Source organism: Notothenia rossii, assembly GCF_949606895.1.
Source record: "Notothenia rossii genome assembly, chromosome: 8".
Lineage (NCBI taxonomy): Eukaryota > Metazoa > Chordata > Actinopteri > Perciformes > Nototheniidae > Notothenia > Notothenia rossii.
Window position 1 is genome coordinate 8,446,593 of NC_136906.1, and position 23,659 is coordinate 8,470,251.

The following is a 23,659-nucleotide window of genomic DNA, read 5'->3' on the forward strand; positions in this document are numbered from 1 at the left end:
GAATGAAGAAGCGCAAAAAAGAACGGGGAAAGAAGAAGGCTATGTGTAGTCACCTGTTTGATTAGGGGAGTGGCTGACGGAATCCCGAATGGGAGCCATGCCTGGAAACAGAGAGAGAGGAAAGACTGTCAAACAGACTTAAAGCGAGTTCCAGAGAAAGCCATCAGAAAGCACACAGAGGAGATGTTAGCAAGTCAATACAGAACAGGACATTCAATGGGAATCAAGCAAACAGAAAGAAAAACAAGTTTAAAGTCAGAGGGGTTGGAAATTAGAAGGACTTGCAAAGTAGAGGAGTATTAGTAAACAGACCCTGCTGAAACTAGGTCAGTATTTACAGTTGATCATCTGTATTACAATATTAACAAATATTTCAATTTAGCAAGTCATTGTTTCATGTTTGTGTATTTCTCTGACTCGTCTGAGCTTAATTTGGTAAAGCCAAACCATTTGCACCACTTCCAAAAACCTCAGGAGACTAATAGCTGCCATACCTTTAGGTTTATAATGCTAAAACATTATTATGTTTTCACGTTAGGATGTTATTTTGTAGTCTTACACAAATTGGAAATCTGCTACTTTTCTGACAAGTTTATTTTGTTTTTACAACTATAGGGAATATAGGTACAAGTAGAAACTCATCAGAAGACATGAGCCAGAACACACCCACCTTGATTGTCATGTAAATGAACAACTATCTTACTGCTTATCCAAGAATGTGTTATTGGCAGACAGATTGTTTTTGTAGTCTTGTGTCTCTGTACGTGTTTGAGAATGTCGGATCTAATCGAGTGTGAAACAGTTTTCTTGCGTTTGGTTTGTTCTTTTTTTGGTTTGTAGTTTACCTGTGAGTGCGGCTCGTGGCCCCGGATCGAGTGGAGAACGATTGACCTCCGGTTCCAAGGTTGACCAATGGGAGGTCAAAAGGACAAAGCTCACAGGGCACAGCCCTCAAGGGCCTGAGGTGAAGAGGCAGGGCTTGTCAGAGCGGGCAGCAGGCTGATCGTGCCCCCTTGGCATTGCTGAGGACTGTATGTGTGTACGATTGTGTGTGTATGTGTATTTGTGGGGAGGGGGAAGGGGGGGAAGTTGTTTAGATTTAGGACTCTGTCTTGACTTAGTATGCTCTGGCACTGCGGAGAGAGAAAGAAAGAGAAAAGAGGAGAGAGAGATGGTAGGGTTAACATTTTGAACCTATGAATTATTAATAACTTCAAAAACAACCGTTTGAAAATCAGGACATTCATCACCAACAGCAAGGGTTTCCAGAGGATTTCAGACACCAGGATGACTTTTATTCTAATTCCCAGCATGAACGGGCCTAATTGTGCATAATCAAACCATCATGCAGTCACCAACAATGGGAAAGTTGCACTTGTCTAGCTATGGAGAATTGGCCTTCTGTTGACTGTGACAGTGAAAGGATCGCCACAAGGACGGTTGCAGTGAAATTGTGTCCATCATTACTGAAAAGGACACAGTTGGCTTGCTTGATGTCGTCCTCACTGGCTTTTAATTCAGGACATTTTACTGGTATCAGTGTACATGTATTATTGTATCGTTATCAAACTCGGTTTTATTTGTATTTCTATCTTACATTGTCACTTGTTAGACGCTTTTATCCAAAGCGACTAACATACTCAATACTGTGGACAATCCCCACAGAAGCAATTTGGGGTGAAGTGTCTCAGGGACACAACGACATGCTGACTGCAGCGGGGTTTGAACCTGTGCTCCCCTGATCCGAACACCAACGCACTAGTCCACTGCGCCACACGCCTCCCTATCTGCATTTGGTTCTGGTTGTTCTGCTAAGCACTTTGTAATGCATCCTTGCATGAAAGGTGAAACACAGATACAGTTATTATTAATTGTATTGACTATCAACACCTCTAACTCCCACCTTTCAAAAAGCGAACAAAGCTGATCACTTGTCTTTTCATTTCCACTTGGCATCTCCTTAGCCTTGATGCACAGCTTCATTAAAACAGAGATGCAGGTGAACTCCAACTGTGACGACAAGTGTTGGCAGCTTCTTCCATTTTGATGATGTTTGGGAGATACATTGGGAAATGTTTTTGACCCAGGGTGCACAGCTTAATCCTTTCATTATGCGTTTCTGTATATTAAGAGTCATTACATGAATCTCTCTGTTGCCATGAGATTAAGAAAAGTACTCTTAAGTGAGTCAGAAAAGCAGCATGAAAAACGAGTGGGAAGTAGACACACCACCCTGCACACCTTCTTAAAGGGGATGCAAGTGTGTATTGGTTCAACTAGATTAGAGTTATACAACAGGCTTAAAACTGGCAAGCAAGATCTCTTATCCTGATGCAGAGAAAGAAAGGAGGCGAGGAAACGACCTGGGACGACCTGCCCTTGCTAATCAGACAGGCTCCCACACTGTCTGTTTTTAAATGCCGTCTATTCTGGTTTGCTTTGTGTTCGTATCTTTTATGTGATTTTATACTTATTTGTATGTTTTGTGAGCTGAGCTGTGTGATTTTATATTTGATGTATCTCCCTGTACAGCACTTTGGTCTGGAGGTTTTAAAGTGCTATATAAATAAAGTTGGATTGGATTGGAAAGCACAAGAGGGCGGTTAAAACATTAAGAGGAGGAAGAGGGAAAACGACACACCTCAACATCCTTCAGTAAAAGTGGAGCAGTGCATTTGACAGCGAGAAGTGTGCGTTTGTGTGTACGTGTCTCCCGACCTTTTCCTAGAGCAGGTTAACAAGTGTGTTGGGTCTCTCTGCCGGCTGCAGCAGTACACAGGTCTATTTATAAGCCTCCAGTTCAAATAGCAACCACCCGGGTCACTAGCCAATATGATAAGAGAACAAACAAACCAGTGTGTGGCCAGTAGGCAAGTTTGCAGATCTGTCACAGGTTTGAGCGTGTGTGTCAGACTTTATTGATTCTAACACTCTGCATGGTTTGTTTATTGTGGTAACCGTATAGCAACAACACAAAATCGGCCAAATATTGCAATTCAAGCAAGGGGGGGAAAGGTTACTTTGAGACACACAAACCGGCAACTAAAGCTATAAAACTCTACGGACACACTACAAAGAGGCCAAACTCCACCTTTGTTAACTCACAGCTCCCTAGCTATCCCGGGCACAGCGCCAGCATCTCAACATGAGGCCTGCCAGAAGCTGCTGAGCTACCCTCTGGACCCAATCAAAAAACAGACGGGACAATGATATGATCACCATTACAAAACTCGCTTCCCAAAGAAACTGTCTCAAAAGTATTTTATAGTAGAAGCCGCATCCAAAACACAAACCAGCGTCAGGAAGGAGAAGAAGGAGATTTGACCTGAAGCCTCAGGCAGCGCTGAAAAGGGCAAGCCCATTCCAGCTAACAGAGCTGTTTACATACACAGATCTTGACTCAACCTTCCTACACGGAAAGACTTCTGTCAACCCCAAAGCATTACATTCAAAGAGGCTACACAGAGAAGTACCGCCTGTCCTTACAAGGCAGTGTAAAGCAAAAATAAAAGTAGAAAGACACTTCACTAGAGGCATTACTCATCATGCACTTAATGGTGGTAAAAATAGTCACTTTTCAGACTGCAATCAAACATTTCCATTAATAAAAATACAAGCCTACGTCTACAAAGTATTGTTTACAAGAGCTAGCTTGCATGTTTCCGCACTTCGGTGGTGCAAAATGACCGATGAACCCCGATTACAACACCATTATTAATGTATGCAAATGCGGCTTAACCCGACTGAGTATAGGCGTGTTCTTTGCTCGGTACAGAGTACAGTTTGTTCCTCTTTCCCCCCCGTGTTCCCATCTGAGAACAGCTTTCGTGAGGGCCCCTGGAGTTGGCAGCGGGCCGACTGCTGCTATCATCTTACAGACAGAGCGGGTTGAGAGAGGGGAGGGGGGAGGAGAGGGAATACGGGGACATGACACAAACACAGAGAGTGTGTCTAACGGGGGGAGAGAGAAAGAGGAAATGTGAATAAGCTAATGGCAAAAAAGCAACAAATATAAATGTGAGGCGAGAAGAGAGGAATGTGAAAAGAGGAGGGACGAGGAGAGAAAGAGCCTGTCGCTGAGGTTGATGTGAGGAATGCAGCTGCAGCTTCTAACATGTATAAAAAGGAAAGAGGTCAACTTCCTGCAGTCAGCACATGCACCCAGTAGAATGTGTGCTCCGTGTAACAGGCAGAAACTGAAGATGCAAAGTGGCCTATGAGCTGGAGAGCGGAAATGATCCATGGAATGAACCGATAAAAACGTTCTTGTTTTCCGCCTCACCTGTTACATAAACTGACCTAGAGTAGGAGTATAACAGAGGAATTGACATGAAAGGATGATGAAACCAAAGAAAATAGGTGTTTTATAGGTTTTGTCTAGCTATTTTAGATACTTTTGTACCGAGGGAACTTTCTGTACCACTAAAAAGCAGGTTGACCACGAAAATTCAAAAAGGTACAAACTGTTTTATGTTGGATTCAAATCGAGATATGTTTTGAGTTCATAGGAAGCTTGTTTTGCCTGATCTGTATTGTTTAGAAAGTGACGCCAAACACTTACCTACATACACAGTGAGGGTGAGCTAATGGACAAACAATGCATGCCAAAAAAAGCCGTTTGACCTGACATCCAAAAAACACCCTCCCTACTGAACATTGCTTTAAGCTGACGGCATTTTCCCCGTGTCCTTCTGTTGCCATGCAACGGCAAAATCTATTTGAAGCATGGCGCATTGTTGCCAAAAGATGACGTATTTTTTAACACCATTCGCATGCTGGTAAAACACATCAGGCTCTCAGCTACAAACTGTTGAAATGAAAGAGTGGGCTGTATCAGAGTGTAAAAAGCTCACACATACAGAGGTCATGATACAGATTGGCTTTACAGCGAGTGTTGGCATAAAAGTGATTTGTCTTCATCACGTCATTTTTGCTTCTGCAACATAGTGAGATCACGGCGTAGAACTCGAGCTTCTATTGGCATGCGTTCCAACACATTGTACGTGTACGGCTAAGGGCCGGGACATCTCTAAGCAGTTGACCAATCACAACAGAGCCGGCCAGCTAACCAATCAGAGCAGACTGGGCTCTGGTTTCAGACAGAGGGTGAAAAGAGGTGTTGTATGAGAAAAATAAAGTCCTTTTTGAACATTAAAGCCTGATCATGTCACGGTAGAGGCAAGAAATACAAAGTAAACCTGAAAATGAGCATCATAGGGCCCCTTTAAACAAATGCTCACGGATTAAACATTTCTCATGAATGGACATTCAGTGTTTCCCACAGAATTTGATTCTATTTGTGGGGGCACCGCACCGCACCCCCCCCGGCAAGAAAAGCCAAAGGCCCCTTTACCTATTTGGGTGGTCCATGCATCCACCCCCCCTCAAATAAGATAATACATGCGAGTTCATGGCTACTGTAGACAACGATCTTGTTGCTCTGTGTTGCGTTGTTAATGAGTGAAACACACCGGAGTTGAGGATCTGTGGGGTTTATTCTCCCAAAAATATCATTTACAATTTACAATTCAGGCATTTAGCAGACGCCTTATTCCAAAGCGACTTACAATGACCAATTACAGGGACATTCTCCCTGGAGTAACCGAGGGCTAAGCGCCTTACTCAAGGGCACACTAGTAGTGGTGTTCCAGGCAGGATTTGAACTCGCAACCTTCCGATCATGAGCCCACCTCACTATCCATTAGACCACCAAAAAAGAAAGAAAATAAAAAATTTTATTTATTTATTAATTTTTTTTTTTTAAATGAGATCCATTTGTGGTGGACGATATTTAATTGTGGCGGCCCGCCACAAAGAAATCAATGTATGGGAAACACTGACATTGTTTCCTCCACAACACTGTGTTTAAATATCTGCTCTTGCTCTGACAAAAGCACATTGTCAAACATTCCTCCTACATGTTTAAGTTTCAGGGTTTACATTGCTGCTTTTGTCCTGGGAACACTATCATATCGATAAACAGTGCAATATTAAAGATAAACAGTCTGTTGGAGTTGTTGTGGTTACCCATCCAGAATATATAGTGTGAGCTGCACTGAGCCAGTGAAAGAGCTTTCTTAAGGGAATACCCTGTTGTTATGACAACATTCCTAAACACTCCCAATTCCACCGGGCTTGTCCGAGCAGGATCACATCAGCCACAGAAACACATGCCAAGTGTCTCTCTGAAATATGCAAAACCCTCTTTTGAATCAATAGTTAAGCATAAAGGGAACTTGGAAGCAAACAGTTTCCTGCTTCAACTTCGATCAATAAGATTTAAACATACATAATCGCATCATTTTCAAAACATGTTGTCAATGAGATTACATGTGTGAGAAACTTTTATCAAATTTGAATTTCTCTGTGGCTGCAGATAAGCGCACTTGTCACACAGCCTCTTCCAGGATTCTTTGGGAGGGGCAACCACACACAACAAACACAAACCAAGAGCCATGTACGCAAAAGGCACAAGCTTTGGGTGTTGCGTGTGACTCATTCCCTGATTTCTCCATTATTCAGCCATCCATTTGACTTTACAGTCACATGTCCACCCACACCCAGGTTGCCAGCAGGCAGACAAGGTTTGAAATCAATTATCAATAGAGGGTAGGTTGGTGCCTTTTCTAGTTGCTGGTGTAGCAATGAGTGGATGACATTTTGTAGGAGTAGAGCATGCTTTGTTTAATAATAGGGCTGCACAATGATTTTTTTTGAAAATTGATTGTGCAATATATGGACTAGTGTCATTCCAAAATCGCAGTAATATTTGGTCCTTGAAAAATATGTAAAAATATCTGAATAAACTATTGGGCTCCTTGCCTACAAACGGTACGCGTTGTACAACGAATGTAATTGTTTTTTTATGGTATATGTTAATGTGAATAATGTTTAATAAAGTCCTCATCCTCTCAACTCATTTCACAGTCTCAAATTCAGTCAAAAATAATTAGCCAAAGAAAAACCTCACATTTGAAAAGCTACAATAGAAAGACAATCAAACGTATGTGTGCTAAAGAGATGCTGACAACTGGGAGCAAATCAGCATATAGACTGCAGCTATAGTAAAGACACTGTTGAGTACAGACACTGAGTCTTTCAGAGGTACAATGATAACACTTGTGTAACCAATATATGAGGGGGGGGGGGGGGGGGGGAGCCTTCGCGATGATAAATGTCTGTGCCAGTTCACAGTTTGGTACTACTGCGACTTAAACTCTGAACTACTTCTCTGTTTGTAATCCAACAATACAGTAAGAGGGTGAGACTATAGACACAGCAGGACGAGGGTGGAGGAGTGGAAACAAAAACAAAAGAGAGAGAGAGAGAGAGAGAGAGAGAGAGAGAGAGAGAGAGCAACATAAAGACACGTTCAAGGTCAGAGATAGACGCTATCTCTCCTACCTACACTCCCCTAGTACTTGCAGCTGTAACATTAGTAGTCTAGTACAAACAGGACTCAATGGAAACTACAAATCGAATGGAAAACACCATTAGGTCACATGGCAGAGTACACCAGCAGCATCGTAAGAGAAAAGCACACGGCACTTCAGCGAAAAACAACAAGAGACGGGACCATGCAAGGAAGAAAAAGTATTGGAAAAATAAACATTTAAACATTTTGAAACATGTTAAGGTCTCTTGGCTGCAATGAATAAGCAGTCAAAATAAATAAAATACGAGTTTAACTCTCGAGCCAAGCAGTTTTTGGAAGTCTTTTGGGAGTTGAGCTATTTTATGCTGAGCCAATTTGTATCATGTGTTGCCAGGAATGTGTTTGTACAGAAAACTGCAGCACGGATGGTTGTGAAAATATCTGAATATTCTGAAGACGTGCAATAGTAATACCCTCCTTGCTTCGCGGGCAGACTTGCATGTGGTGTTTAGAGAAAAGGGGCCTAATGAAAACTGAGTACCAGACTTTTGAGTTTTAGAAGCAGATTTAGATACAAAGTTGAAAGGAAGTTGCCGTGCTGAGAAGAGCGGATTATAAGACTACGGAATCCTCCCAGACAATAACTACATGATCTACTTTCACGCATTAAAACTGTCCCACAGCGCCGGAGGAGCCCTGAACTCTCACCTTTTGACCAGTCCTTGATCTTCTTATCCTCCGTCCTCGTCACAATCTCCGTCTCTCTCTCTCTTCCATCCACTGTTCTTCCCTCTATGGGTATGTTCCCTGTGAACAGGTAAGAAATACCATGACTGACCGATCTAGTCATTTATTGGTTTATTTATAAAAACAGGCATTTTGTCGTTTATGAAGCAGAAAAACAATGATCACTTCGACTTGAAGACGTCAGCTTGGAATTTTCCGGATTAGCGGACATTCTTTTATCAAATCATATCGGATTAAACCAAAAATATATTTAACAACTAATCTAATAAAAACAAACATTGGTTGGATCCCTTCAATCATCTATTTATATCTCCAGTCTCTACGGCGTGGTTCGCCAAAGCTCTCCCTAACTCCCTATTCTTTGGATTTCCATAGGGAAGTTTAATACTACCTGGTACTTTTATTTTGAAAACCATTTGAACTCGGGTTCAAAGGGAGCTGAGCCAACACTAAGAGCAAACGTTAAAACCCTGCTGACCACTGATGAGTCAATGAGCATGGTAACTTGCGCACATTTAAATAGAAAATAAACGTTAAAAGCATTGCATTTTAATACAAACTTGGCCATACACTTCCTGTTTGGTTGCCAATGTCACACAATTTCAAGCAGCGCCACTAGAGCCAATAGCAAAGGGGGAAAAGGAATAGAGTACCAAAAGTGAGGTGAGCCGTATCATGCAGAGAAAAGACAGCATGTTTGTTGTATCACTTTTTGCTGATATAAGGCCTGGTGACAAAACACCAAGCCTCAATATGTAAAAGATTGTACTTTACTTTTGGCTCCCATAAAAAATGACCTCCATTTAGTGTGGGATTAGTTTGTAATCAGACTGTGGCTTCTCCCTCGGCGGGTGTAAAGTGTATCTGCACCGGTCGTAGCGGGTGTGCCATTTAGCCAGCAGGAGAAAGCTGCAGGCTAATCCGATAATGGGATTACAGCACCACACTTACCTAAGCTATAAACAGAGAGATGTACGGAGACGCTGAACCGGCTCACACGGACACCACGGCTGGACCATTAAATATGTACTCCACTAGTTCAGTTAGATAATTGCACGGTGGCTCATATTCAATATTGAAACTGTGTTGCTATAGCCAACAACAAGATCATGATATATGATTCTGCTTTAAAAATGAAAGGTTTCAATGTTCCAAGTATTATCTTCATTAGCAAAGTGATGTTTCCTATCCCTTTAAAAAGGAAATGTTAAAATGGCAGGCATCCCCTGTAGAATGCATCAACTCATTACCATCAGTTAAATCTAATGGCAAATGTATCAAAGCCAGGGGAAAAACTATTGGAAATCACTTAACAGGACACTTACAGTCAGTGATGTGGATCTAAATGCATCGTCCTAGGAAAAATCCATACATCTTACAAACAGCACAGCTGAGCGCAGCAGTGATCAGAGCTGATGCTAAAGCCATGTGTAACCAAAAGACCTTGAACGTATTTACTACATGATGGAGGTTTGCTTATGGTTTGGGAACCAGTTGGGGACACTGATAAGCTGAGGACTAAGGTGTCTGAAAAAGAAAAAAGGTATGTGGTTGCTGTCAACGGCGCATAAGTAGAAAAAAAAGAAACAACTACACATCGGGGCTCACATTTCCTTAAGCTAATAAGCGGAAGAATGAGTCCTAAAACCAGGAGATCAGCCTTTCCATTTCCATCGACTCATACTGAACATTTTGTACGCGTTTTTGCTTGGATTCCTGAAATAACAAATCATTTGTAATTGTAAAAAGGGAGGTTGTTGACAAGTGACTAAAGGACACAGCTAAATGTCATCACGTGGGAACATTAGCCCTCTTTAGCTTAGCGGTGGTGACTGGACTGTGATGGAGTCATGTGACTGTGATGTTGTTTGTTTAGCCTAACGTTAGCTTTTTACTCCTGGCGATTGCAGCTAAGCTTCAAAAATCATATAAATGGTGTCAATATGTGGAGATTATCCTGCTGAACAAAACCTGTGAGTAACATAAACAAGTGTTGGTCAAAGATCTTATTTGTTGCTATATTCCAAAATCCCATTGGGAGTCCTTGAGGTGCAAACTTCAGAGTCCGCCTACAGCATCTCTGCACCACTCGATCTGGTCAACAAGTTAATTTACCAGTCTGCCTCATTCGTTATGATTCAACTATAGATGCAAATCCAGTTGCATCCTTACTTTTCCAGCCACCTTCACCCACCACGCTCCCCCCTCAGTTCCCACACTCCCCCCCCCTCTCTCCTCCCTCCAACCATCAAGTGCTCCAGCAGATGGTTCTGGGTTCAACAACAACAGCAGAGCATGGTGGGGGCCCTCCTGGAGTGCACACATACACACTCTACGGACAGCATCTGTTTATGAATGGTCTGACAATTGCCCATCCCCCGACAGCTACAGCTGACTGAGGTGGGGGGGCACCGAGAGTCACCGAAAAGCAAAAGAAGGGATAAAGAAGAACAAGGCAGTGAGAACAGGGGGAGGGAAAGAAAGAGAGAGAAGAGGTAATTGCGTGTTTGATGTTTGTTTTTTTCTTCTATTAACAGGTGGTACAAGAAACAAAAACAAAAAAAGAAGAATGTCCAAGGGCTTATCCAACATCTAACAGTAATTGCATATTAGCCAATAAAAGCAGAATTATATGACCAAATACTTTTTTATGTAAGCGTTTTAGGTCATCTAAAAAGGAAGAGGAATATAAAACTCAGTTGTTTAATCTGACCTCGGTCACCTGAGATATGATAAAGGAGGTAACCATGTGTTTTCTGTGGTTAAACTTTTATATTTGCTCGTGAAAAACGATAGTAAATCTCGCCTGCAATGTAACTGCCTTCCCTGTTTAACTGAATGGCCAGGTCCTTCCTTCCTACAGCAGTCAGACTGTATAAAATATGCAAGTCTACTCATTTTACTGTACTTTTGCTGTTGTAATGCCGTATGTGTCCTCGTGGCTGGACAAATAAAGGATTTCTGATTCGGAAATAGTTAGACAAACATTATTCAGTCAGTTTAGCATCTACAAAACTGCGGGAAAATAAGTGTTGTAAATGTTTCACTTTTTTTTTAAACATTATAATTGATTAAGAAACATGCATTTTATAAAAACAAAAATATGTGTTAGTGCTGCCTTGAATGGTACTGTACTGTTGACCAATAGACAAAATGAATCCATCTTTAAAAAGTAACTTTTATTGTGTTGACCTAATTTAACATGGAATATGGCATCCATTTTTAACACTACGTACAAAATCACCAGACTGATGATAAGGTCGCTTTCCAAAAATATCTTATCTCTAAATATGGCCTTTGTTGTTTTTAAAGTAGGGCTGCTCGACTATGGCAAAAATCATAATCTCGATTATTTTTGGTCAATAATTGATATCACGATTATTAAAAATACTTTACTTTGAAAACATCCATTTATTGAAAAAAAAAATGTGAACAGTATGTTAATAGTTGATGGATTTTTTTGTCAGCCCTGTGAATACACTATTGCAGTAGTCGAGTCTACTAAAGATAAAAGCATGGACAAGCTTTTCTAAGTCCTGTTGTGACATTAGTTTTTTAATCCTCGATATGTTCTTCAGGCTGTACTCAGCATTGAAACAAAATGCACCATAGCTTTAAATCTTAATAAATTTGTGAGGCGTTTTGCTGAACACGATGGTAATCGCCTCATTCAGCTGTTATAGGCATGCCAACTTGATGCTCTGCTCACGGATGACTCGATGAGCATAACAAACTGTTAAGATGATGACCTTACGTGTGTGAATATATTTTTTTCTTTGTGGGGGTCTGCTCCCAAAAAACTGTTTTAAGTCCAGAGAAAGTCAAATAAGACGGTGTGTAAAACTACACTGCCCAGCCAAACAAAAGTAACCACTTTGATTTAACTAGGCCAGTAGGTAAGGGCTTTCCACTGGATAATAACTGCAGCAATGTATATGTTTTAGCTGAATACAAGTTTTTTAATCTAATCACTTCTTTAATGTTTGTTCTTTCTGATGTAAAGTCAAGGTTGTAAGTGTTTGCAATGAAGTTGTGGGGCGCTGAACTGTTCCTTTGATTCTTTTGATATATGATAGTAATTACTTGTCTTTCAAATTTTGAAGGAGGGTGAGCAAGCATCTTGAGGAACATTCATCATTAACTCCTCCAAAAAATATAGTTTATTTAATAATAACATGATTATCATAATATGTGAATCATAACAGTGATCGACAGCTGATGGGAAGTATATGATTGTTAATAAATCATATTCATACAGACACACATCGATGAGACAGTTAATTAACGTACTTATTGCAGCAGTCTGCATAGATTTGGTACCCATGCTGCTCTAAGAGTGAGACAAACTCATTCAGTTATTGTTCAGTTAAAATTCATTAAATTAAGCTTGCCACCTTATATATTTATATTTAAGGCTTTACTGATGTGCCACAATAGTGTCACCAAATGTTATTTAGTTAAAATATTAATATTGTCGCTTTCCAAGTTAACATTAATTGATATGACCGCGATTAAATCAGCATATACTTCTGCCAGGGGATGCCACCCCTGAAATTCTCCTGCCACCCAATGAATATTTTTCTAGATCCGCCCCTGTCCTGAACTTCAAGTATAATTCAACTGAAAAACCAATTAAAAAAAAAAATCGTTTTATTTCGATTATGTTGTTTTCATAATCGTTACAAGCCAAAATCGTAATTGCGATTAAAATAGGATTAATTGAGCAGCCCTAGTTTAAAGTAGATAAAATAACAAAGTGGAGACCTGATTCCACTATTAAGAACCTACTTTTGGGATTTTCCATCTAAAGCAGAGAGGCAGCAGACGGATGAAAGATCAGGGAAAATGGTTTAAAAAGAGCATTTCTCTAAACCTGTCTCTCTTTGTCGATTAGCTTTTGAGTGTCGGCTACATTCAGTAAAAGCTACTTCTTTCCAATGTCTTGTGAGATTCAGTGTAGCACAGATTTTGCTGCCGCCCACTTGCCTCTCCTGTAAACCTTTTTTTCCGAGGGCTGTCAGATAAAGCTGAAAGACTAAAAAAATAATCAAACTATATTTGGGTTTGTGAAGAGGTAGAGATCAAAAATCTGAGGCTTTAGAATCCTGCATGCTGAGACCCTGTGGGAGTGTTTTGAACTCCCTGAAGTGAGTCATGCAAGAGACGGTGTATTGATTGCATTCGTAACCTTTTGGAGTTGTTTTCAGACACTCCAGACATAAACACACTCACAGGAGTTCGTCTGTTCCGCCAAAACAAAAGCCAGAGGGTAGTCGCGTGGCTAATTTACATTTATATCACCACATCATTAGCATTCATTTGAATGAGCATGTTCTCACGGAGGCTGAACTCCAGAGGCTCGGTTCAGGAAAACCATCAGTCAATTAGTGAATGACAATAAGTCTCTCACATCTTAAACAGCCCAACACCGAGGGCTTTGCGGGGCTCACGTTGCAATATGTGACATGTCCAGCCTGGCTGCATTCATACTCACAAATCATGGTAACTCAAGAAAGGCCAAATGAAATTACTGGCTTTAAAAAAAATGCCTTTTAACTTGGCTGCTAGCAAAGGACGGTTAGGCAAGTTGTGAAAAGAATACATATAAGAAAATAAAATTTCAATTGAAAATTGTATTAAGAGAATTTAGAAATGTAAGCAGGCAGTTTATAATGGAGGAAAATATAAAGTTAATTTTAAAGCAGGTGACTGGATAAAGTGTATATAATATAATAAACTGTTCAGAATATTTTAGAGCTTAAAGGTGGGGTAGGTACGTTTGAGAAACCGGCTCGAGATACACTTTGTTATATTCCATGGAATGCTCTTAACATCCCGATAGCAATGAATATCTGAAGTGCTTTGACAACAAAATCAATAAAAAAAAATGTCATCTGTGGAAGCCGTGGCGCTGTAAAAAGCACGACCAAAGTAACTGGATGGCCTACCTGCCTGTCAGCCTTCCATCTGTGCACAAACTTATCTCGTGCCCTCATTGGTCATGTGCGCGTTCGTGTGTGTTGGAGGAGGGGCTCTGTGAGGAAGTCTGAAGGAAGTGGCAGATTTTTTCCGGTTGTGTATTTTCAAATTCTAGCGCACTCGAGCTGGTTTCTCCAAAATGACCTACCCCACCTTTAAATACTAAATTATAAAACTGAAATTTAAGTCAAGTTATGTTTATATAAATATATTAACAGTTATTAAAACTTCTTACTTAAAAAAAAAGAATCTTATTTTATTCTTAAATGGTGTGACCGTCTTGAGCCCAATTGCCCCAGAATAAATGAAGTTGGCTGTTCCTGAATCTGATAGATTCAATCCCCAAAGCCAAACCCACCATTTACCATCATCAGTAAAGGCTTGCTAAACTACATTTTGGGAGTACTATATCTTGTCTGAGCCTGCAAAAGTCAACAGTTACAAGCACTCCTGATCATCCGCCTGTTACTGTCTCATGACCCTCTGCAGGTGTGGCTTTACTGATCCGAGGGGCAAAGCTCAACTACCTGATCTCCAACCAAAGTAGCAATGTAGCAACGCCTCAAGAATTTATAGCACTGCAGTATTAAATTCCAAACACGACCATCTCAAGTCGGCTATTTCAGCAGAGAGTCCTTTTATACATTGCTTTAGCTTTCAGCGTGACAAAAACCAGTTGAGATATTTATAGACAAGAATGAAAACATGGTGAGCAGGCGGTAATTTGGAGAGCCAAAGTGAAAAGTGAAGCCTCACAGCACATCGCTCTCAAACTAGAAAGGAAATAACAGTGATCTCAAACAAATTACATAACTTTTTCATTGTTATGATTACTAATTGACCTCAAGCAATAAACTGGATCTGCGAGTATCTGTGAGCAAGCTAGATGGTGAGTCTGTGTCACAAAACTGACTCACAGTTGAGCTTTGCTTATGTATACCTTTAGGGCTTCTGAATACGTCAAACAGTTATTCAGTTTTTGCCACGAGGTATGTAATCCCCACTGCTGCAACAAATGCTACTTTAAGATACTGTGGTTTGCCTTTTATAAAGCATCGAGCAAATTATATTTGTAAACTTTGGAACAGGACGACTTTCAAACATGAAAGTGAAACCACTTTCCAAAAGCAAAAAATTGAAATGGCAGCCGGTTATTTATGGAACAAAACTGAGAGTTTCCGTCGAAATGTGGGGTGTATAATAAACCGCTATTGGAAAAAGTGTTTGATTACGGGAAACTTAGAAATGTTAGAGTGGAAAGTGATTTTGTTTTATAAATGATTTATTAAACGTTAAATAATGTAACATTGTCAGTCAGAAAATGCAATAGAACTGCACATTACACTTGAATTGTGAACAAAAACAACATCTGAAAAAAATGAGCCTACTAAAAAAAACGTACAACGCAATTCCCTCACCATGAACCACAACAAATACATTGCAGATGACATACCAGGAACTGGACTAAATCAACATTAAAAACAAAACTGTTGACATGTTAACCTTTCGTCTTTGGACAACACCCTGAATGCCGTCAACAACAACATACACTTTTGGAGAGGTAAAGCAGGTGAGTTGTTGCACTGGCTCTTAGGTACACAAATGTAAAAACTCTATTGAATATAAACAGATTCAGGATCTAAAAACAGATTAGACGCAGCAGCCCCTGAAGCGGGTTGCTGAACTGGTTGTGGTCCACGGCTCTATTGTGTGCCTGCAACTGTATGGACACAATGAGCTGCACAAACACCTCTCCGCACACAAAACATCAGGACTCCGGCTTCTCATTTAGCAATTTTAAAACAGCAAAGCTTACTCAGCACAATGCGGCCTAGACCAACCCAGACCCTCCAATTCAATTCAAACGGAACTGCATGTGCTTGCATAAGCAGCAGCTGCCCATCCCCTGTCCCCCTCACAAATACGCACGCCCACACACACACACACACACACCTTTAGTATCCCAACACACAGAGAGCATGCTATCATATAAAGCAAAGGTGCTCAAAAAGGTGATATAAAGAAATGAACACATCAATGTGAAGATTGACACTCACCTGTAACGATGCTTTAGCTTCTTTGGTGGCAACAGCTTTCAATTCCGAATCTCTGAAAGACAAAGATTTGAAGGTTAATCTTTCAGCTATAAATAAAGGTTTACCTGAACACACACACACACACACACACACACACACACATTAACAAATAAAAGATAGTTTGCGTGTGGGCACCTCACACTTGTATTGATGTGCTGTGATTAAACAACACGTTGTAAAAAAATAAAAACTACTATATATCATTTTAGGCGTTTATCAAAACAGATGCTAAACCTGGCGTAGTAAACTGGACTATATTAAAATGTCACAGATTAATTATTGATGGGGCACCGGTCAAAAGGCATGCACCTCACCCACAAAGTATATGCAAGGACAAGTGTACACAAACAAACAGAGACTCGTCAGTACTGTATTGAAAGTATTTCAACTTGTTGATGTGGAAATGCAGGTTGAACTGCATAACAGTAATGCACAACCAAAGTCCCCTTTAGCTCAGGCTCCACAAGGTGAATATTGTGTGTGTAGGAATTTCAGTGGTGAAATTTAACAAAGTACATTTATGTAAATACTGTACATAAGTAAAAAAATGTATGCACTTGTACTTTACTTGAGTGTTTTTACAGTATGCTACTTTTTACTTCACTACATTTTCTAGGCAAATATTGTACCTGTTACTCCACTACATTTATTTTACATATTTAGTTACTAGGTTACAAAATATAAATCAACACATTATTGTTATTATAGGTTAAGCTACCCAGTAGCGTATAAAGTAATTCAAATAGAACAATATAATGTAAATTATATGGTGCTTGAAATTCCCATTTTGCATAACGCATACTTTTACTTTAAAGTATTTTTATGCTAATACTTTTACTTCAGTACAATTTCCAATGCAGGACTTTTACTTGTACCCGAGCCTTTTTACACTGCAGCATTGCTACTTTTACTTCCTAATCTGAGTATTTCTTCCACCTCTGATGAAAATTACAGATAAAGTGAGTGTTTGTGGGTCAGAGTTAACAGCTCGGGTGCTGATCGGCCATTATCTCAGCTGTTGCCTGACTTGCAGCTTAACCAACATGGCTTCTCTCGAGCTGGTGTTTTTCCAGCGCAGCCAAGACCAACAATGCATCAACATGGCATCTAATTACAGTCGATGCAATTAAATTATTAAGTGCTTTAGTCGTTTTTGCAACGTCGTCAAGCTGGTGTAAAAAGTTAGGTGACTGCAAAACTAGCAGAGTGGAGGTCTGGTGTTGACTAACCAGCTGCTCTGTGTTTCTGCCGATAGAGGGTGTTAAACACGAAACACAACTCTGCAGCTTTACAATTGTATCACAAATTGTATTTAATGTTATCATTTACCGCCAACTGTGAAATGTATTGTGATATTTGAGTAACGGTGCCTCGTATGCAAGTCACCAAACAGCGGTTAAATCCGTCACTTTCACCAACGGGCAACCTGCGTCGTCAAATTAGCATGACTGCTAATTCAAGCTACAAGAGCTAACGTTACGAAGCGGCTAGTTAACGTACCCTTTCCCCCCCAATGCAGTGCAATTATGATATTCTAATAAACGCAATGTTACATTAAATCCAAAAACAATATTAGGTTACTTACGAACCCATTAGTAGACACGTTGGTGTCGAACGAAATACATATGTTCTCTCTTTGACAGATATGTGCGCACAACCGACGAGCTAAGGTTAACCTCGTACTAGTTAGCGTTAGCATGAAGCTAAACTGCCCCCAAATACAACGGTCTGTTTGTCCCAGACGACAGGCAAACAAACCCTTATCCTGGCGTATCAGCGGATGTGCCTACCATTTAAGTTTCCAAACTGCAATGCAACCCAAACAGGAGGCCAGCTATGCTAACTGCACAGGAGGCTAGCTATGTAGCTTAGCCCAGTCATGGCTAACCAAACAACAGCGGCAGATCAACCACCAGTCCCCGGTCTCCCTGCTCAGGGCACTCTGCGTACATTTGCTCGCCACAAAGAAAAATGAGATCGTCTGGTCAAGGAAACACCGTCAAAAGAACCTTACCTCATTGAAGTATAAAGTGCAACCGAGTGGAAAGGAAAGCCGGCTGTAAGGCTAAAAGAATTTCAACGCTTTTTGCAGCATCTACGAGGGGAGGCATTCGTCCTGCATGATCGCCATTTTCTTAACTCGCTGCTGGCTAACCTTCTTTCGCTTGAGCTCTGCTTTCCCCTCCTCTCTCTCTCTCTCTCTGCATTCAGCTCTGACTGATTCTGAAGGGGGGAGCAGGAAACACACTCACCACTTCCTCTGACTGAGAAAACCAAACACAGCAGAAGGTAGGTAAATGGTATCGACAGAAGAGTAAAAGTGTGTGAAGCCAAGCATGTCAGCAATGTTTAAGGTAAGCAGTTAAGTCCCTTCGAATTGATTAACCAATTAGAAAGGTTATCATATATGCATCACACCTAAAATCATAAACACTTAAACGTATTTTATTTATGTTATTATTTTTAATTTAACATTGAAGTATTCCATCAGATTTTTTTTTTTAAAACAAGGGATAAGCTATGTGAACAAAATATGATCATCTTCCATTAGGCCTACACAGGATAGGTATCTGACTGGATCATTTTTGATATACTCTTCCAAGGCCATAGTCAGAGCTTTTTATAAAATTAGGGCCCTAAAACCCTCATATCAAGAAACTAATCAAAAAACTAATCAAAATGTCCTAAATGATTACAATAATTTTTTATTATAGGCCTACTTGTTGTACATATTAATTCATAACCTGATTTTAAACTGCCATGAATACAATGAGGAGACTAGTCAACGTATTCTTTGATTAATTTTAAAGTAGTTAAATGTAAACATATTGAGTCTGAAATACTGGATTACCCACAGTTAATTGTTTAATTAGATACAGACCTAGTGTATAGTCGATATTAAAAATAATGATCTGAAGTGAAACCATTGCAATGTACTTTTGTTTCAGAAATTATTCTAGGATAAACTCAAAAATGATATTGCAATGTTACTTAAACATCAAAATGTGTGTTACGTTGCATGATTTAAAAAACAAGAATTCATATTACAATATTAAAGTTTCTAACACTGGCCTATTATAAAGCCTGTTAAGTTGCCATATATATTATCATTAAGTTTAAAAAAAGCTTTGTAAAAATGGCCAGCTGTTGGTTCTGTCTTCTTGGGATGTCTACGTTGTTGACTGACTCAATTTTATTTTTACTCTGATTATTGTCATGTGACAGAGACCTCTATTAGTTCATTTAGTTGCACAGTAAAAAGTCCCACAGTGAGTCATTTTAGAAACATTTAGCTGATGTCATAGCCAATGACCTAAAAACAATAGTATGGTGATGATGTGGTCATATTGGACATTATTTTAAATCATGTTTCTAGGTTTACAGTCTTTAACATGATTTATTATTATCCTATTTTGTATATATTTACCAGAAAAAAAGCGCCATGAATATTACGTTTTGCTCCTTTTAACATACATCAATAACTTGTAACAAAACATTTAACCAATCCTAGGAGTGTAAAAAAAAGACTGTCAGATATTCAACAAATATAAACTATATGAAGAAGAACTATATTTATCATTGGTAAATCCAGAGCATAGCTTTTATTATTTTTGCCCTGGTACACAGGCTTTCTGTTCGAGGGTTCAGAGTCCAACCCCCACTTCAACATACATTAGCTGCTGAAGTGTCCTTGAGCACAACAATGGATAACTAGTGTTGGTCTGTGATGTATCTGACCTCTGATCTCCCTGAGGAGGAATCAAGTAAAATAAAAACATCCTAGCCAGTTTTATAATGAATCTCATTGTAGTGTGCCGGTTGTGAAAAGCACGAGGGCTCTAACTTAATCATCCATTGGGCAGCGTTGCCAACACATGCGGGAAAACACCTGGAAATGTATGGTTTTAGTAGGAATGCTCTGCTTTGACATTAGGATTTTTCCTAAGCATCACAAAAACTGCAATTATGTTCACCAATTCAACGATGATAAATTGACGCAAATGAATAAAACATGCACCTTGGCTGTTAACCCTAATTTCAATTAAAAAAAAAAAAGTTTTACTTCTTAAAAAATGCAGGTCAAATGAGATGAATGCACCAGCCTTTACAATGGTGTGGCTTATTTGAAGCCAATGCACTTGCAGGTTTCTCTGAATTTGTATCTTCATGGTTGATTGCAATCATTGTTAGTGGATAAAATGTTCTACTTAAGAAATGTAATTTAATATAAAAACTCACATATGACTATCACACACACATTTTATTAGAACTTGAAATGGGTCACGTGCTACATTTTTGATAGCTAGCATGTTTTTTTTTCTTACAAGATCACAATCATTTTAATGGTTTTTGTCATTAAAATGTAAGGTTTGTAATGTATATCATAACAGCTACTGCTGTACTGATGAGATTAGCACTCATACCACTGCCTGAAGTAGAAGGGGGACTACCACTGACACAAGTACTATCTAACACTTCAGGTAAAACAACTTTCAATAGAATTTTTATAAAAGCGACACACAGAGAAAAGAGAGGAGAGATTCCCAAACAGCGGAGAAACAAATACAGTGGGGAATCTGCCAACTGCAACGTTTCACCAACGAGACAAAGGCTGTTGCTGCTTACAGAAGAGACCGGCCATACGTGCATTCAAAGCAGTGACCATTGACCCGCCAATGGCAAAAACAACCTCCTTCCTTGTGCAGAAATGACCTCTCTTATCTGTGTATATCTGACTGTGAGGGAAAGAGAGGTAGAGTTCATCTACTGCCAAGTAATGATTTTATGTGAGCCGGTATCAAGGAGATTAGATTTTAAAGCATGTAAACAAGTCGGTTACTTCTCAGCACTGAGGGATTGTATCCAAATGCTACTCAAATGTGGATTTCACAATATAATCCTACATTCTTAAGATATACTTGGCGTTAAAATGGATAAATATTGAATTGATTGTACCTTCGATTTGTACGTCCAACATTTAAAAATGTTATCCAATTTACATTTGAATTGCCGGATCTAAACTCACTCACATGTACGTTGATGTTATTTACAATTTATATAAAGGATCATGTCAGTGTTCACTTGTAACATTATAGAATATTCTGTATCTCTCACTGAAGATCCCATAATTCAACTGTAAAGCTAGATTGCAAGGAAAGCATGCAACACTACAGGACACACTGACATGAAAGCCGATAGTTTGGGGCACTCTGACACATAAACACAAACAAACTTCAGGGTTCACTTTTTCCAACATGGACACGACATCTGTTGTATTAAAACACATTTATTTAAGTCCAGGATTCTCTCCCTGCATCATGCACCTTGCCAGTGGGTCAAGTTGTGCAAGAGCTTCAACTCAAAGTTCGCTGAGGTTAATAGTTAGGTCAACTACAGTATACAAAAGACCCAGGAGTTTGCCTGGCTCGCTCAGTGAGTGTCCATTCATGCATCACAATATACGGAGGCAAACTATCGTTAGATTAGGCTGGTCGAGCGTAACAAAACAGAAAAGTCCAGATACAGCCAGCGTAAAAACCCGAACAAAGCAAGACGGAGAAGAATAGAACAGAACAGAATAGAGCAAAACAGCTCTGCTACAGAATGAGGTCACCAGCACCAGTAACACAATGTGAGTTTGTACATGTTAAAGGTCCCCTATTATACTGTTTTTGATCAATATATTATAGGTCTCAGATATATACAAAACATGTCTCTGAAGTGTTTGGCTCCAAACACCAAACAGATCATTGCAGCATTACCCATAATCCCCTCTGTTTCAGCCCTGTTTCAAAAGTGCTGATTCTCTGTCTGTTACTTTAGATGAAAATAAGGAGCCCCTCCCCATGCCCCTCTGAGAGATATTTGGTTACAAAGAACTCAATGGTGCTCTAGGAGGAGATTCAGGTGATAAGGTGGGGGGGTTACCTTGGTTGGTGATTGGCTAATGGTTACACAAGCCAAAAAAACGTTATGACATCATAAAGTGGCCAAAATCTGATCAGCTCATTTTCAGAGAGGTTTTTATATAAATGGATCAGGACAAAAAGAGAGAGAATCTTTTTTCCTGAAACTTTCAGAATCTGTTTACACAGAGGGGACACATGTTGATGTAGAAAAGACATGAAAAAGAAGATTTTGCATAATATGTGACCTTTAAATAACATAAAGAGTACAAAAACTATATTTTCAGCTTCTGCTCCTTTTTCTTAAATGGGCCTCGAAACCCATTCCCGATAGTAACCGAGATGTTTGTGTATTCAAAAGGGCAGATAACGGTTTGGCTGCTTGTCAAATTAATGATGAAACAATTATGAAACCAAGCTAAGTGTAAACATGATTTGCTGGGAGAAGAGCAAGTCAAAACCTTATAGTCAGTTACCTTGTTAGTCAGAGCAGTGTAAACACAAACAGGCCAAGGTTAGACCATTCAAACCCAGAAGTTCAAATGAAGGAAATGGACGCTGGTTACTTGGGAAAACAAATACATACAGGTACACATGTGTCCCTATTTAATGACTGAGCAGTGGCTGTGCTAAAGTTATGCAATTGCGTATTTGTGTAAATACTTTCTACAACCGCCTCAACAGCTTACTACCACATTCACGAAGGCACACACAACTTTTTTTGGGATGTTATGTTTTAATGTCCCTCTTTTTGCTTGTTTAGTGGGTTTGGCTCAACCACAGTTACACACTCCAACGTGCAAAACACACACACACACACGACACAGTTGCAGCTGCAGGAGCTAGGAAGCGTGTAAAAATGGGAAGACCATTGTACTGGAGAGAGAGAAAGGGGCATAGAAAATCTGAATGAAATGTGAATGTACTAGAGTAAAAGGGAAAGTGAGCAGGCAGGAGAAGGGAACAGTTAGTTAGTGAGGAGAGAGGCAGAGAGATTATTTATTTGGAGACAAGGACAGACAGACTGACGGACAGGTCAGAAAAGAGATTTGCATGTCAAGTAGTAATAGGCTTGTCCTGAGTACTGCACACGCACACTACTAAGCTGCAGTGTGTGTGTGTGTGTGTGTGTGTGTGTGTGTGTGTGTGTGTGTGTGTGTGTGTGTGTGTGTGTGTGTGTGTGTGTGTGTGTGTGTGTGTGTGTGTGTGTGTGTGTGTGTGTGTGTGTGTGTGTGTGTGTGTGTGTGTGTGTGTGTGTGTGTGTGTGTGTGTGTGTGTGTGTGTGTGTGTGTGTCTTTGCCAAGGGCTAGTGTTACCCTATTGAGTTTAGGAACAGATTTTCTGTACCCATCAGGACATTTTTTTTCAGTGTGAAAACTGTAACGAGCCTGGGACCCCCCACTGACACAGGCTCTTTAACCACCCCAATCAGGCGTTACATTAACACACATCATGGGAGAAATTCCTCACACTCCATGCTGTAAGCGATGCATATTTCTCTGAATACTTTTGCACGTTTCTGTTTTAAGCTTCCTATTATGAAACTGAACTGCTCT

At 39.9% G+C, this 23,659-nt stretch overlaps 1 protein-coding gene across 7 annotated transcripts in view; it reads right to left on the minus strand.

Annotated features, from left to right (window-relative positions):
* LOC307017304 (trinucleotide repeat-containing gene 6A protein-like) overlaps positions 1–18,459 on the minus strand; it is a 44,135-nt gene extending 25,676 nt beyond the window's left edge. Inside the window, exons 1-5 of one of the 7 annotated variants that reach the window (XM_079646857.1) lie at positions 18,212–18,459; positions 16,159–16,210; positions 8,084–8,182; positions 846–1,133; positions 54–101 (exon numbers count right to left, since the gene is read on the minus strand). In XM_079646857.1, coding sequence (XP_079502983.1) covers positions 54–99 — 46 coding nt within the window. In that variant the 5' untranslated portion in view covers positions 100–101; positions 846–1,133; positions 8,084–8,182; positions 16,159–16,210; positions 18,212–18,459. Of the gene's footprint in view, positions 1–53; positions 102–845; positions 1,134–8,083; positions 8,183–16,158; positions 16,211–17,987; positions 18,062–18,211 lie in introns of those variants that run through there. The other 6 variants (XM_079646854.1, XM_079646859.1, XM_079646858.1 and 3 more) reach the window with 6 other exon arrangements.
* Between the last annotated feature and the right edge of the window lie 5,200 nt (positions 18,460–23,659).